The sequence below is a fragment of the Ambystoma mexicanum genome, chromosome 10, assembly GCF_040938575.1.
Source record: "Ambystoma mexicanum isolate Mex_15411 chromosome 10, UKY_AmexF1_1, whole genome shotgun sequence".
NCBI lineage: Eukaryota > Metazoa > Chordata > Amphibia > Caudata > Ambystomatidae > Ambystoma > Ambystoma mexicanum.
Genome location: NC_090932.1, coordinates 1,008,790,909 through 1,008,805,532, shown reverse-complemented (window position 1 = coordinate 1,008,805,532; position 14,624 = coordinate 1,008,790,909). Strand labels below are relative to the sequence as shown.

At 47.0% G+C, this 14,624-nt stretch overlaps 1 protein-coding gene across 1 annotated transcript in view; it reads left to right on the top strand.

Moving 5' to 3' along the window:
- Nucleotides 1-14,624, top strand: part of PSMD2 (proteasome 26S subunit ubiquitin receptor, non-ATPase 2) — a 674,802-nt gene that overhangs the window by 482,298 nt on the left and 177,880 nt on the right. The window contains exon 17 of the mRNA XM_069618807.1: nt 8,378-8,546. Within this exon, the coding sequence (XP_069474908.1) occupies nt 8,378-8,546 (169 nt within the window). The remainder of the gene's footprint in view (nt 1-8,377; nt 8,547-14,624) is intronic.

Genomic DNA, 14,624 nt, shown 5'->3' with positions numbered 1-14,624 from the left:
GCCCACGCAGATGGACTTGATACAACCCCATCCTCAATGAGATGGCTACAAGGGACAAGATCGCAAAAGCCATCAAGAGCTCCTTTGAAGAAAACCCAGCATCCGACACCTCGGTGGGGAACACCTGGGATGCAATGAAAGCAGTCATCAGGGGTACCCTGATCGCCGAGGGAGCAGCCTACCATAGAAATAGGTGACAAACCCGGACAGCCTTGGAAGACGAACTAAAGGCCGCAGAAGAGACCCACAAGAAGGGTTGGTCCCCTAAGACACAGAAAGCCTTGCACATAGTCAGAAAGAAATTAGAGGCCCATTATGCGGAACAGACCGCCCTACTCATGGCCGGAGCTAAACAATCGTATTACGCGAAGAACAATAAGGCAAATAAAATCTTGCTGGCCAAACTAAGCCGGACCAACTTTATCACGGGCCTACGTGACCCCAAAGGAGTTACCCAATTCTCGGAACCCAAAAAGCAACAGCTAGCGATGGACTACTTCGCCAAGATCATGACGGCCAATCCACGAAACCAACCGCAAAAAATGGAATACCTACGTAAAGCGGCGCTACCGTGGCTTTCTGACACCGAAAGGGAGGAGCTGGAGGCACCCATCACAGAGGAGGAGATTGAGGAGGCCATCAAGTCACTCAAACAAAGAGCCCCGGGCCCAGATGGATTCTCAGCAAGGTTCTATAAACTATTTAGGCCCCAACTGGTTCCCCACCTGGTCACACTTTTTAACTCCTTCAAGGAGACGGGATCTGTGACGCCCTCGATGCAGGAGTCGACCACCATCCTCTTCCCTAAACCTGGGAAAGACCCACGAGAGCCTCGTACAGGCCGATTGCTCTATTAAACATTGATGCAAACCTATACTCCAAAATTTTGGCGATTTGGTTTCATCTTACATCGGGCGGCAGGAGACAACATCCGGAGAACTCTTAACCTGGTGGACCTTACTGCCCGGAACTCCCAGAAGTTGGTCCTAATGGCCCTAGATGCGACCAAGGCCTTCGACAGGGTGGATTGGACGTTTATGAAAAACACCTTGGGGGCCTTCGGGTTTGGGGCAACATTCCAATCAATGGTACTAGCTAACTATACTGGCCCGAAGACGCTCCTAAGAATCAATGGACACCATTTGGCCCCAATCCCCCTGTCCTGCGGGTCTAGACAGGGCTGTCCGCTGTCCCCACTGCTGTTTGCCCTGACCATGGAGCCCTTTGCCCAAAGAATCAGACTCAACAATCAGATCAAAGGCCCGAGGGTCGGCCCCTCGCAACATAAAATCGCTCTGTATGCCGATGATGTCTTACTCATGCTTTCAGAAGCCAGCTCATCCCTCTGACATGCGCTAGAAGAGATAGACCGCTATGGCGGGGTTTCCGGCTTTTCGGTAAACTTCGCTAAGTCTACGGCCTTAAGCATCGGCCTCACCCCGGGAGAACGGGAACCACTGGCAAAAATGTGCCCAACCACGTGGGAAGAAAGGGCGATCCCTTATTTGGGGGTCTATATCTCAGCGGACCCGAAAGACACATACAAGGCATACAAGGCAAACTTTCCCCGGCTGTTCGGGGAACTGGACGGTGACCTAAAACGATGGATGACACAGGAGATCTCGCTGCTAGGGCGCATAACAGCGTGCAATATGAACCTCCTCCCGAGATTCCTTTACGCCTGCGCCTCCCTTCCAGTGGCGATCCCCGCTCCAGCCCTCCGAAACCTACAGAGGAAGATGTTGAAATTTATCTGGAGAGGTAAGAAGGCGAGAATCCCCCTAAAAAACGCTATCGGGGGGTTCCAAATTGGGAGGTCTGGGAGTCCCGGACCTACAGGCTTACAGGGTGGCAGCCCAATTAGTGCAAATCCACGTATGGCAGACAATCACAAACCGCCCCAGATGGGTGGAGCTGGAACAGTCAAGAACACTGCTACCACTTCGATTCTTGCCACACATCCCACCCCCTCTCCGAACACACTGGGGAGACCTTCTCCTGGCAACTAATCACACCCTAAAGTCCTGGGATTGGGCGCTAAAACAGAAGGGGGTCCCGAGAGGCCTGAGACCCCGGTCTTCTTTAACCCGGCCTTCTCACCTGGCACGAGCCCTCGCACCTTCCAAAACTAGATAAACGGCGGCCTTGAAACCATAGACCAGCTATACGGGGAGGGGGTACCCCTGACATTCGAGCAATGTAAAGAAAAATTCCAACTCCAGGAAAGAGACAGATATACTTATAATCAACTGCGTCACTGGTGCACACACCCCCAAACTCTGCAGGCAGCAACGCGCCCCCCCCCCCCTACCACCCTGGAACTGACACTCGGGGACCTCCCGGCCTGCGGGAAGATATCTACCCTATACAGGCAATTCTTAGGGGACGTCCTGAGCACGAGAACGCGCTGCATGGCCCAATGGGAAGCGGACCTGGGTCACCCGATAGAAGACCAGACATGGGAGGACATCTGTACCCGGACGAACACCTTGTCCACCTGCATCACAAACAGGGAAAGCGCCTACAAAATCATGCTACGGTGGTATTGCCCGCCCCTCAGACTTCATCACATGAACCCCCAAGTGGACTACCTCTGCTGGAGAGGGTGCGTCTCCCAGGCTCGTTTTTCCACATGTGGTGGACATGTCCACAGACTCAGCAATTCTGGAAGACATGCCTAGAGACCATTGCGCAAATCACTGGGTCAGCGATCCCGCCGGAGCCCGTCCTGCTGGGAGCACCAATCCCAACGATCTACCCACGGGCCGGCAATAGAGCAAAATTGCTAACCCAGTGCCTACTAGCCGAGAAAACAACCAGAAGGCCCCCTGATGGCCCAGTGGTGGACGAAACTCTGGGACATACTGGTGGCGGAAAAGGTAACGGCGGCAAAGGCGGGTGCCCTACACAGATTTCAGAACATCTGGGCCCCAGTTCTGGAATATGACCAGCGATTCCCAGCCCTGACCTATAAACCCATTAACGCTCACTGGAACCTGAAAGACCAAGAAAACCCCGAAAGGGACACATAGTGGCCGGGGCACGGGACAGACGGCCCCGGAGGGGGGAGCCCGGACCTAGGGGGAGGGGGAGGGAGGGGAGGGGCACGGGAAAGGGTCTGGGGGTTAACATGCTTAAAATGCTTTAACGATGTTGCAAGTGGTTGTGTAATTGTCATCCTGCCTTTTTCAAAAAATAAACAGTTAAAAAAAAAAATGAGAGAAAAAGGACTCTCGCTTCAGGGTTAAAGTTAAAAAGTCCTAAATTCCAGCAAAGGGAGCTGGGAGTCTCTAAGGTTGAAGGGAATTGGCACAGAAATCCAATACCGAGCACGCAAGCCGCAGCTCGAGACAGTTTCTCAGCCATCGTGGTTGCTGCTGGTGAGTACTTGATCATTTAATTTTAGTAGGTGCTGAGACTTGTGGCTGCAGGCTGTTTTATCTGTGCAGATGGCTGTGTTCGGTAAGATTTTTATGTTAATGATGCATCTTCCTGACCTGTGTCAACCCCAGAAACGTTTGATTTTACTGGTGGATTCTTTTTCCTTATATCCCTGTGAGTGAGAACCTTTTTCACACTCACAGAATCTTTTACTCTTTTTATGGGTATCATTTTTAAGAGTTGTCCTTGTTGGGCAAGATTGTATGCAGTACCCTTTGGTTGCACTGCAATAACCCTGACCCCCTGGCAATAGGGACCCAACCTTTGGTATAAGCCTGAACTACACAGGTTGGTAGTGTGACTGAGTAGCAGGGCTGATCTCAAGAGGGGTCAATGTGAGCAGTAATGTTGTGACACAGAGTTTCACAGCAGCAGTTATTCAAATAAACACTTATACTCAAGGTTTCTTGATAACACAAATATGAATTTATTTCAGTCGGTTATATAAACCTTCTTCAGAAAGGGAGCAAAACATGTAACACTTGAATATAATTCAAAACACTCTTAGATTCTCTAAATCAGATGATACGCATTGGGATGGCACACACACTTTCAACACCCTCAGGTGACTCAAATAGCTAGGACACTGTGGACATTGATTTATCATTGGTACATTTAGAGCAATACTAAGTTTGGTGAAAACTATAGAATAGCGGAATGAAACAAAGGTAAACAAACAATTCATAAACAGATAAGTACTTTTAAAACCTTCCAAAGCAGAGTAAATTAACCCTTTCCTGGGGGAAAGGCCAAAGCACAAAGTCAGAGGTAAGAAGAGTCACTCTGGGAGCCAGGACAGCCAATGTTTATTGCAGTGTCCGGGGGAACTGAATATCTTCTTTGCAGGTAGGTAAAAAGTCTTGCACAATGTTTGTAGAAAGGTAGAACACTTGAAGTGCCACAAGCTGAGAGGCTTGTGAGGGGCAAAGCTTTAGCAACTCTGCAAGTTGACAAGACAACAAGTTGCAAGACATGTCTCAACTGAGAGAAAGTAAGGCTACACAACAAGAGGCAAGTTCTCTTAGACTTTACAGTACCTCTTGTTAGAGGAAATGGTTCCATCTGGCTTCTGTTCCTGTACAACTCTACAGATCCTGTTGTTCCTGAGCCTCCGTTGTGGGGACAAGAGGGAGGATGTCTGAGGACTTCTGCTCTGTAATGGGAAGGTCAGCAGCAGCAATGGGCAAACATCAATTCAGCAGTGTTTCAGCTCCTCTCATCTGACAGCAAATGGCAACACAGCGGTTCTCTGATACCACTTCAGACTTTCCTTGCTTCGGGGGTCCAGCACTCTGTTGAGGTGGCTCAGGCTTGGTCAGTCCTGCATCAGGGAAGTCTGGCGGATCTTCCTAGCGCTCGGGTCCGACTTAAAAGCAACGCACACAATCTGGTGTTCCTCTCTCTGGCTCTTCGGTTCCAGCAGCAGCAGTGGAGATGCAACCAGCTTCGGGAGGATGTCCAGACGGGCTTACTTTGTAGTTGATTGGTCCCATCAACTCAAGGAGAGAAGTTGTCCTTGCAGGGCTGCTCTAGTCGAGGCAAACTCAGAGTTTCAGCACATAAGCAGGGCTTCACCGGGCAAACCAACGGTCCAGGGGTTGCAGCAGGCGTCTCTTCCAAGTTGTTCTTCTGATTCCTTCGTCCAGTGGTCGACTGCCTTCCGAGCCAAAAAGCCTTGCCTTTAATGCAGGTTTCTCCCATTCATTCCAGCCTAGCTGTCAATCATACAGCAGAGTGGCTGTCCTTGCCAGCCAGCCTGGCAATCACTTTTGGTTGCATTACTGTAACCCAAGGGTATTGAGCACACAGAGTTTCAGGCACCTCCCTCACTTCCTGCCCCTGCCAGACATACTGGAGCCAAAGGCAGCCTTCACTCATGAATCCTGCCAAAGACAAAATGAACAAAGGGACCAAACCTAGTTTGGTGTGCAGAGTAAATTTCAAGGACATTTCCAACAGAAAATGGTGAAAAAAAGCAGACCAGGGCCATTTTGACAAAATGGGCACCCATGGATGCCTTACTGTGGCTGCAAACGCAGCCCGCGGTAAAAACACACAATGGTAGTGAAAAGTAAACCACTGCCACCAGTCATTAATTGTAGAAAGAGTAACATGAAAATTGTTTACATGAGAAACTAGACAAAGGGTATTCTATGTAACCCCTCCAGCACCCTATTGTAAGGTAGTGTGTGCTGCGTGTTAGTTACAAAATGTAAGTAAAGTCAATTTAACTTCACTGCTCTTGGAAACAGTAGTTTCACCAAGAGAAGGTATTTAAACCTTTGGGAAATTTAAGACTTCCCTGTGCCACTGCACTGAAAGTCCTGTGTGACATAATGTAAAGATAATGCCTATGGAGATGTCAGACTCTGTTAGGGAGAATTATCAAAAATGTGCCAATTCCCTTCACCTTAGAAACCCCCAGCAACTTTGCTGGATTTTGAGGACTTGATTTTTTTACCTGGAGAGTGTGTGACCCTTTTTCCCACTCTCGCATGTGTTTTGAAATGTGTTTTACTCTTGTGTTTTCTTTGGTTATGGAGTCTAACCAACTCCATAGGCATCATCTTTTCATTTGTGTCACACAGCATCCTCAGTGCAGTGGCACAGGGAAATCCTTTCATGCTTTCCCAAGGTTTAAATACCCTCTCTGGGATAAACTACTTACTCTGGCAAACAGTAAAGTGAAATTGACTTTACTAATCTGTTTAAATTCCTAGACCCAACACACCCTATCTTACAATAGAGTGCTGGAGTGGTTACTTAGTATCCCCTGTCTCTAGATACTCATGTAGCAGTCAAATGCTACGCTTCCTCTTGAAATGGCTGGTGGCAGTGGTTTTACAACAAACTACAATGATTTTTCCCGACCGCGAACACCGGTAGCTTTAAATCGCGGTAGCCATGTTTTTCAAGATGGCGTTTGAGCCTCCTCTGTAAAAACAGGTGCCGGTCTTTTTCCTCATTTTTTTGTGGAGAGGTCCTTCTAGAGTTTTGCTCTACGTGCCAAACCAGGTTTGATCCCTTTGTTCGCCTCTGGCGAGCTACAGGAGTGAAAACCACATCTGGCGCCCGAATGTCTTGGGGGATTGGGGGGTGCAGGAAGTGAGGGAGATGCCCGAAACTCCCTGTGCTTAGTCTTCTAGGAGACCCAAATGCACTCTGTGGTGATTGGCTGGTGAGTGACAGCTAGGCTGGAATGAATGGGAGAGAACTGAATAAAAGGCGTGTCTCTTGGCTTGGAAGCCAGAGTCGACCACTGGAACGAAAGATCCGAAGACGAGCTTGAAGAGGATGGCTGCTGCAACTCCTGGACCATTGGTTTGTCCTCAGAAGCCCTGCTGCAGGTCCGAATCGCCAAGTTCACCTCAACAGAGAAGCCCCTTCAAGGACGACTTCAACCGGGCAAACCAATGATCCAGGAGTTGCAGCAGACGTCTCTTCCAAGTTCTTCTTCGGATTCCTTCGTCCAGTGGCAGACTCTGCCTTCTAAGACAAAAAGACTCTCCTTTTATGCAGGTTTCTCCCATTCATTCCACCCTAGTTGTCAGATTCCCAGAAGGGTGGCTGTCCTTGCCAGACAGCCAGCCCACCAGTCACCTTGGAGAATAAGCACAGGGAGTTTTGGGGCACCTCCCTCGCTTCCTGCCGCTGCAGGACACCATGGAGCCAGAGACTGGTTTCACTCGTGAATCCCGCCAAATACAAAACTAACAAAGGGACCAGGCAGGGTAAATCTTAAGAAGGACCTTTCCACAAAGGAACAGCGAAAAAAGACCCAGCCATTTTGACAAAGGCACCCTTGTGCGAACGCAGCCTGCGGTAAAAGCACATCACGGTGGTTAAAAGTAAACCACTGCCACCAGCTATTCATCGAGGAAAGGGTAACATAAAATTGTTACATGAGAAACTAGACAGAGGGGATACTAAGTAACCCGTCCAGCACCATATTGTAAGATGGTGTCTGCTCGGTCTAGAAAGTTACAAATGTAAGTTAAGTCAATTTCACTGCACTGCTCTTGGAAACAGTAGTTTAACCAAGCAAAGGTATTTAAACCTTGGAAATCTGGAAGACTTCACTGTGCCACTGCACTGAAGGTACTGTGTGACACAATGTAAAAGATGATGCCTATGGAGTTTGTCAGACTCCACAACCAAAAGAAACCGTGTTCAATTCATAACAAAAATACATGAGAGAGTGGGGAAAAAGGGTCTCACTCTCTCTCCAGGTTTAAAAATTCAAGTCCTCAAAATCCAGCAAAGTTGCTGGGGGGTCTCCAAGGTAGAGAGGAATTAGCACATTTCTGAGAATTCTCCCTAACCTCTACAAGCCAACTTCTGTATTTCAATCTGCTTATTCGCGTCATCCTGGTAATGGTAGTTGAAAAGATTTGCAGGTTTGTCTGGACAGACCCCCGGTCCATGCATGTGTTTTGGCTTCCTATTCTGACCCCTTCATGTGTGGGAGGACATTCGAGGCTTATGAATGTCGGGGTACCCAAGGACTTGAAAGTACAAAAGATACTACTGTAGTTGAATGGTTATATTGTGTCATTTAAAAGAATTCCTTTAGGCGGCCGGCCTTCCTACTGGTACTTTGCATTATCTCTTGTACCTCTTTTGCTTCTGAAGCTCATCCCAAGACTGTTTCTTAATGAAAATCTCCTTGGTAAACAAGCAAGTTTAGTTTGTGTTAATCTGCTTGATGCATAATTCCACAGTTGGGCTTTAGAAGTCAATCCTTGCACATTCTTGGTGTTGTAAATCTACTTTAGCCTTAGTCAGTCTTATAGAAGTAGCAAGAAATAAACAATATGAACCTTGATAACCTGTTTTTGTCCAAATGTGAGTGTGTTGTCACTGACTCCCATTCGAAACTTGATTCCCCTTACCTGTGTAGCTCCCATGCCAGCTTCTTAACACCTTTTTCTTGCAGCTTCGATATGGTGAGCCCACTCTGCGGAGGGCAGTGCCTCTTGCCCTGGCTCTCATCTCAGTCTCCAACCCACGGCTGAATATCCTGGACACACTAAGCAAGTTCTCCCATGATGCAGACCCAGAGGTGTCCTATAATTCCATCTTCGCCATGGGCCTTGTTGGCAGCGGTGAGTGGTTTGGGGAAAATGTGTGTGTGTTCTCCCAATGGGCTGAGGAACTGCACAACGTACCTGTGTGAAGTCACTGCCTCATTCATCTCTTGTTTCATGGGCTACATCCTGTAAAGTGTAAAGTGTGTCCCAATGAAACATGATTGCCTCTCCTCCAGCCTGCCTGTTTATCTGCTTATGGGTCTATGATGGTTTCAACTCAATTTAAAGGAATGTTATCAGTGTTTAAAGTTCCCTAACAAACTATGAAGTTATTTAGCAGAGGTGCGAAATTGCCTTGCTGTGATTACATGCTCTGCTGCTAGGGAGATCAGTGGTGGCATACATGTAATGAAAATAGTCTGAGTAGATGTAGTCTTTCTGTCATTGAAACATAGGTTTTTCATTGCACCTGCATGTGTTTGTGCAGCCATTTTACCAATGGATGGTAAATCCATACACACCAACTGCCCCAACACCTCCATGGTCTTATTTGTAGTTACTTATTTCTTCCATGACTTTAGCTGATCCTTTCTTTATGCTGCTGCTCCTTGGACTGGTGAGGTCGATGACTGAGGAGAGTCGATACAGCTGTGCTTGCAACTGGTCAGGTTGTCTGTTAATGTTGCCTCGGATTTCAACATCATGGGGATTTGGAATTGATCTTTTGCTATGCATTCTTTTGTATGTCAATTTTCAACTACTTTGTTAGTACTCTCCATATGCAGTGGGTGTTTAAGTTGCATTTGCCCCTTAACTTCCTTTACTACCCATGTTCCCTACATGTTTGTATATTTGTCACTGTTATGGAGCTATCCAAAAAAAGTATTTTGAACAAACGTGCCTTCCTTCAGCCCCTCTGTGATAAGTGTCAATTTCTACCGGTAAAGGAAGATTTCTATTTGTGTGAAATCCCCAGTCCATGTGATTTCCCCCACCACCTTTTGCTGGATACCTGGATTTTTTGGACATTCTCCTGGGTGAATGGAAACATTTTCCTGCACTCATCCCTTCTACTGTGATGTAGGGAACCTTTTTGGCACCTTTTTTTTGCTTTCTTTTTGGAGTTATGCTTTCCTCTAATTTATTTGCATCTGCCCTTTCATAAAACAGCATCCAGCACCTTCTGTGCAGTGTTTTCAGAAGCTGCTAGAGCTTCTCCATTATTTCTTTTCTGTCGCTGACTAACTCTTGCAGTTATTACCAGATCCGAGGGATACCTTTTGTATACATCGAAATCTGTACACACCACCTTATGTGGAGTGCTCAGGGGGATGCAGTGTGTCTTTTCTCAGCCTTCAAGTTAATTTTTCAATGGATTGCCTTTCTCACACAGATTCCTCATCTCCATCAGGATTGTATTTTTCGTTGGACCGCAAGATGTCCGTGCCTTGGGTTTCGTGTTTCAAATGGTGTTCCGACTGCCACTCCAAAATGTCAGTTACCGACCTGCATGAGATGCCTCGACACAGGTCACGGCATGGAGGGTTGTGCGTCATGCACTAAAATGAATCCAAAATCGGTGCACGAGTGGGCTGCAAAATTCTTGTTGGGCCGACAGTCTTCCAAATCCCTGGCGTGGTCGACTGTCTGGTCCTCTGATGCAGAGACCGAGGGGCCTATCCCTGAAAAAAAAAGGAGAAACATTGACGGAAGAAAGTCTGTACTACACAGGTTGGTAGTGTGACTGAGCAGTCAGGCCTATCTCAAGAGGGGTCAATGTGAGCAGTAGGGTTGTAACAGAGCTTCACAGTTAATTATTAAAATAAACACTTAAACTCAAGGTTTCTTGATAAACAATTATTAATTTATGTAACAGTCAGTTATATAAGCCTTCCTAAGAAGGGAGCAAAACATGTAACACTTCTAATATACTTCAAAACACACCCTGGTTTCTCTAAATCGGATGATGCCCATTGGGGATGGCGCACACACTTCCTACACCCTCATATGACTTAAATAGCTAGGACACTGTGGACATTGATTTATCACTGGTACATTTAAAGCAATACTTAGTTTGAGTGTAAAGGATTATATAGGGGAATAAAACCAAGGTTAACAAATTCATAAACTGGTAACTACTTTTTAAACCCTCCAATGCAAAGTCAATTAACCCTTTCCTGCGGGAAAGGCAAAAGCACAAAGTCAGAGGTAAGCAGTGTGTCTCGGGGAGCCTGGACAGCCAATATTAGTTGAATAAACTCTGTGAGCTGAATATCTTCTTTGCAGCTAAGAAAGTTTTGCACAATGTTTTTAGAAAGGTTGTAGAAATAAGATTTACTTGAAGGCCCACAAGCTGGGAGACTTGTGAAGGGCAACGCTGCAAGCAAGTCTGCAATGGCAACCAAGACAAGTCTCAACTGAGAACAAGCAATGCTAAACGACAAGAGGTAAGTCCTCTTAGGTTTACAGTACCTTTGGTTAGAAATGGTTCCAGCTGGCCTTCTGTTCCTGTACAGCTCTGCAGATCCTGTTCCTGGGCCTCAGTTGTGGGGACAAGAGGCAGGGCATCTGGGGACTCCTGCACTGTAAGGGGAAGGTCAGCGGCAGCAATGGGCAAACTTCAATTCAGCGTTTCTTCAGTGTTTTAGCTCCTCGTGTCTGACAGCAAATAGCAAAACTGCGGTTCTCAGATACCATTCTGGACTTTCCTCGCATCTGGGGTTCAGCACTCTGTTGAGGTGGCTCAGGCTTGGTCAGTCCTGCTTCAGGAAAATCCCAAGGATCTTCCTGGCGCTCTGGTCTGACTTAAAAGCAGTGCACACAATCTGGTCTTCCTCTCCGTGGCACTTTGGTTCCAGCAGCAGTGGAAGTACAGCCAGCTCCGAGAGGATGTCCAGACGGACTTACTTTGGAGTTGATTGGTCCCGCCAACTCAAGGGGGAGAAGTCATCATTGCAGGACTTCCCTAGTGGAGGTGAATTCAGAGCTTCAGCACAGCAGCAGGGCTTCACCGGGAAAACCAACAGCCTGGGGGTTGCAGCAGGCGTCTTCCAAGTTCTTCTTCTGATTTCTTCATCCAGTGGTCGACTCTGCCTTCCAAGCCAAAAAGCCTCGCCTTTTATGCAGGTTCCTCCCATTCATTCCAGCCTAGCTGTCAATCACACAGCAGGGTGGCTGTCCTTGCCTGACAGCCAGCTGGCCAATCACCTTTGGGTGCCATCCTGTTACCAAGGGTATTAAGCAGAGGGAGTTTCGGGCAACTCCCTCACTTACTGCCCCTGCCAGACCTACTGTAGCCAGAGGCGGGCTTCACTCGAAAATCCCGCCAAAGGCAAAAGTAACAAAGGGACCAAATCTGGTTTGGCACACAGAGTAAAACTCAAGAAGGGTCTTTCCAACAAGAAATGGCGGTTAAAGAAGACCAGGGATATTTTGACGAAATGGGCACCTATGGGTGCTTTACCTCAGCTGCGAACCAGCCCGCGATAAAAACACACAATGGTAGAAAAAGTAAACCACTGCCACCAGCCATAAATTGTACAAGGGGTAACCTAAAAATGTTAAATGGAAAACTAGACTAAGTGGATACGAAGTAACCCCTCCAGCACCCTGTTGTAAGATAGTGTGTGCTGGGTCTAGAAAGTTACAATATGTAAGTAAAGTCAATTTCACTTCACTGCTCTTGGAAACAGTAGTTTTACCAAGAGAAGGTATTTATTTAAAGAAATCTGAGACTTCCCTGTGCCACTGCAGTGAAGGTGCCGTCTGTCACAATGTAAAGATGATACCTATGGAGTTCGTCAGATTCCAAAGTCAAAAGAAACACAGAATAAATCACAAGAGATAAAAAGTCCAGCAAAAAGAGCTGGGGGTCTCTAAGGTCGAAGGGAATTAGCACATTTCTGAGAATTCTCCCTAACTGGTTGATTAATCCCACCAACCCAAGGGGAGAAGTCGCCCTTTGCAGGGCTTCTCTAGTTGAGTCTAATTCAAAGCTTCAGCACTGCAGCAGGGCTTCACCTGCAAACAAACGATGCATGAGTTGTATTAAGCGTCTCTTCCAAGTTCTTCTTCAGATTTCTTTGAGCAGTGGTTGACTGCCTTCCAAGCAAAAGACTGTGCCTTTTCATGCAGGTTTCTCCCATTCATTCGCAGACTAGCTGCAGGTTGGCTGTCCTCCAAGGACAGCCAGCCAGCCAATCACCTTTGAGTGCATTCCTATAACCAAGGGGATTAAGCACAGGGAGTTTTGGGCACCTCCTCACTTCCTGCCCTGCCAGACACGGGCTTCACTAGTTTTCTTTTTAAACAATTTTATTATATTTCAACCAACAAAACAATACAGACCGAATATACAGTGCAAGATTCAATAATACAATTTCACTTTTGTTCATTATACAATTTGATCTCTATTCCCCAAATCCCACCCCCCTTACGAGCCCATTGAAGTCTATTCACTCTGTATTCGCAGGCGGGCGTCACTAGTTAATCCTGCCAAAGACAAAACTAACAAAGGGACCAAACCTGGTTGGGCGCGCAGAGTAAATCTCAAGAAGGACTTTTCCACTAAGAAATGGCAAAAAAAGACAGGGCGCCATTTTGACAAAGATGGCTCACGTGGGTGCTTTACTGTAGCTGTGAACGCAGCCCACGGTAAAGGCATACCATGGTAGTTCAAACGAAACCACTGCCACCAGCCATTCAGTGCGAAAAGGGTAACTAGGACTACAGCTGTAAGCAAAACCAACCTTTTTTGGTAGCAGAGCTGAGCAACCAGGCTTACCTCGAGGGAATGTGAGCTGTAATTAAGTTACACAGAGGTCTACAATCACAAGTGTTCAAATAAACTTTCACTCAGTTATAAAACATTCATTAGAAGGAGGCAATTAGAATAACACACAAATATACTTGAACACTATTTCAGAAAATACTTTTAAAGAGGAGTAAAAGGCAAAGAATATTAGAACATGAAAGGTTATTCTTAGACATTGCAAATATTTAGAGTTCACCAGAAGATTCAATTAAATAGGCTATGCCAAAGTCAATGGGCTAAAGTCTTGGATAGGATAAAGCACTTCTGGTAGATAAACGGAAAAGTCTCTGCAAAAGTTCTTAGGAATAGTTTATAGCAAGAAGAATCATATATTGAGTCACAAGCCGATTAGGCCTGTGAGTTGGGAAAGTTTCAAGCACTTTCACCTCTAGAGGTAAGTACTCTGTCTGGTTTTACAGTACCTTTACAAATGAAGAAAAAGATGCAGCTGATGAGTTCTGTTCCTGGCAGTTCCTGCAGATTTCGCTGTTCCCGGGTCTCAGTCGTGAGGACAAGAGGGAGGACATCGGGGGACTCCTGCACTGTGACTGGTCAAAAAGCTGGCAACTGGCAAATCTTCAATTCCAGTAGCTGTAATCAAGCACACAAAATGGTATCCCTCTCCCTAGTTATTCGGTTTCCTGCAGCACTCTGAGGAAAATACAACCAGCCCCAAGATTGGTATCCAGGTGGCTTAGTGTCGAGTTGATTTGGTCCCACCAACTCAAAGGAAGAAGTTGTCCTTGTAGGGGCTTCTCTGTCGAGGTGAACTTGGCAATTTGGATCTGCAGCAGGGCTTCACCGGGCAAACCAATGGTCCAGGAGTTGCAGCAGCCGTCCTCTTCAAGCTCTTCTTAGGTTCTTCCGTTCCAGTGGTCGACTCTGCCTTCCAAGCCAAGAAACTCACCTTTTATTCAGTTCTCTCCCATTCATTCCAGCCTAACTGTCACTCACCCAGCAGGGTGGCTGGCCTTGCCGGACAGTCAGTCAATCATCAGAGTGCATTTGGGTCTCCTAGGAGACTAAGCAAAGGGAGTTTCGGGCACCTCCCTTACTTCCTGCCACCCCAGACTCTCGGGCGCCGGAGGTCTTCACTCCTGAACCCTGCCAAAGGTGAATGAACAAAGGAACCAAACCTGGTTTGGAGTGCAGAGCAAAACTCTAGAAGGACCATTCCACAAAGAAACGGCGAAAAAAGACCGGGACCTGTTTTTACACAGGGGGCTCAGACGCCATCTTGAAAAACATGGCTACCGCAATTTAACGCGACCGGTGTTCACCGTCGGGAAAAATCATGGTAGGTCGTTGTAAAACCGCTGTCACCAGCCATTTTGAGAGGA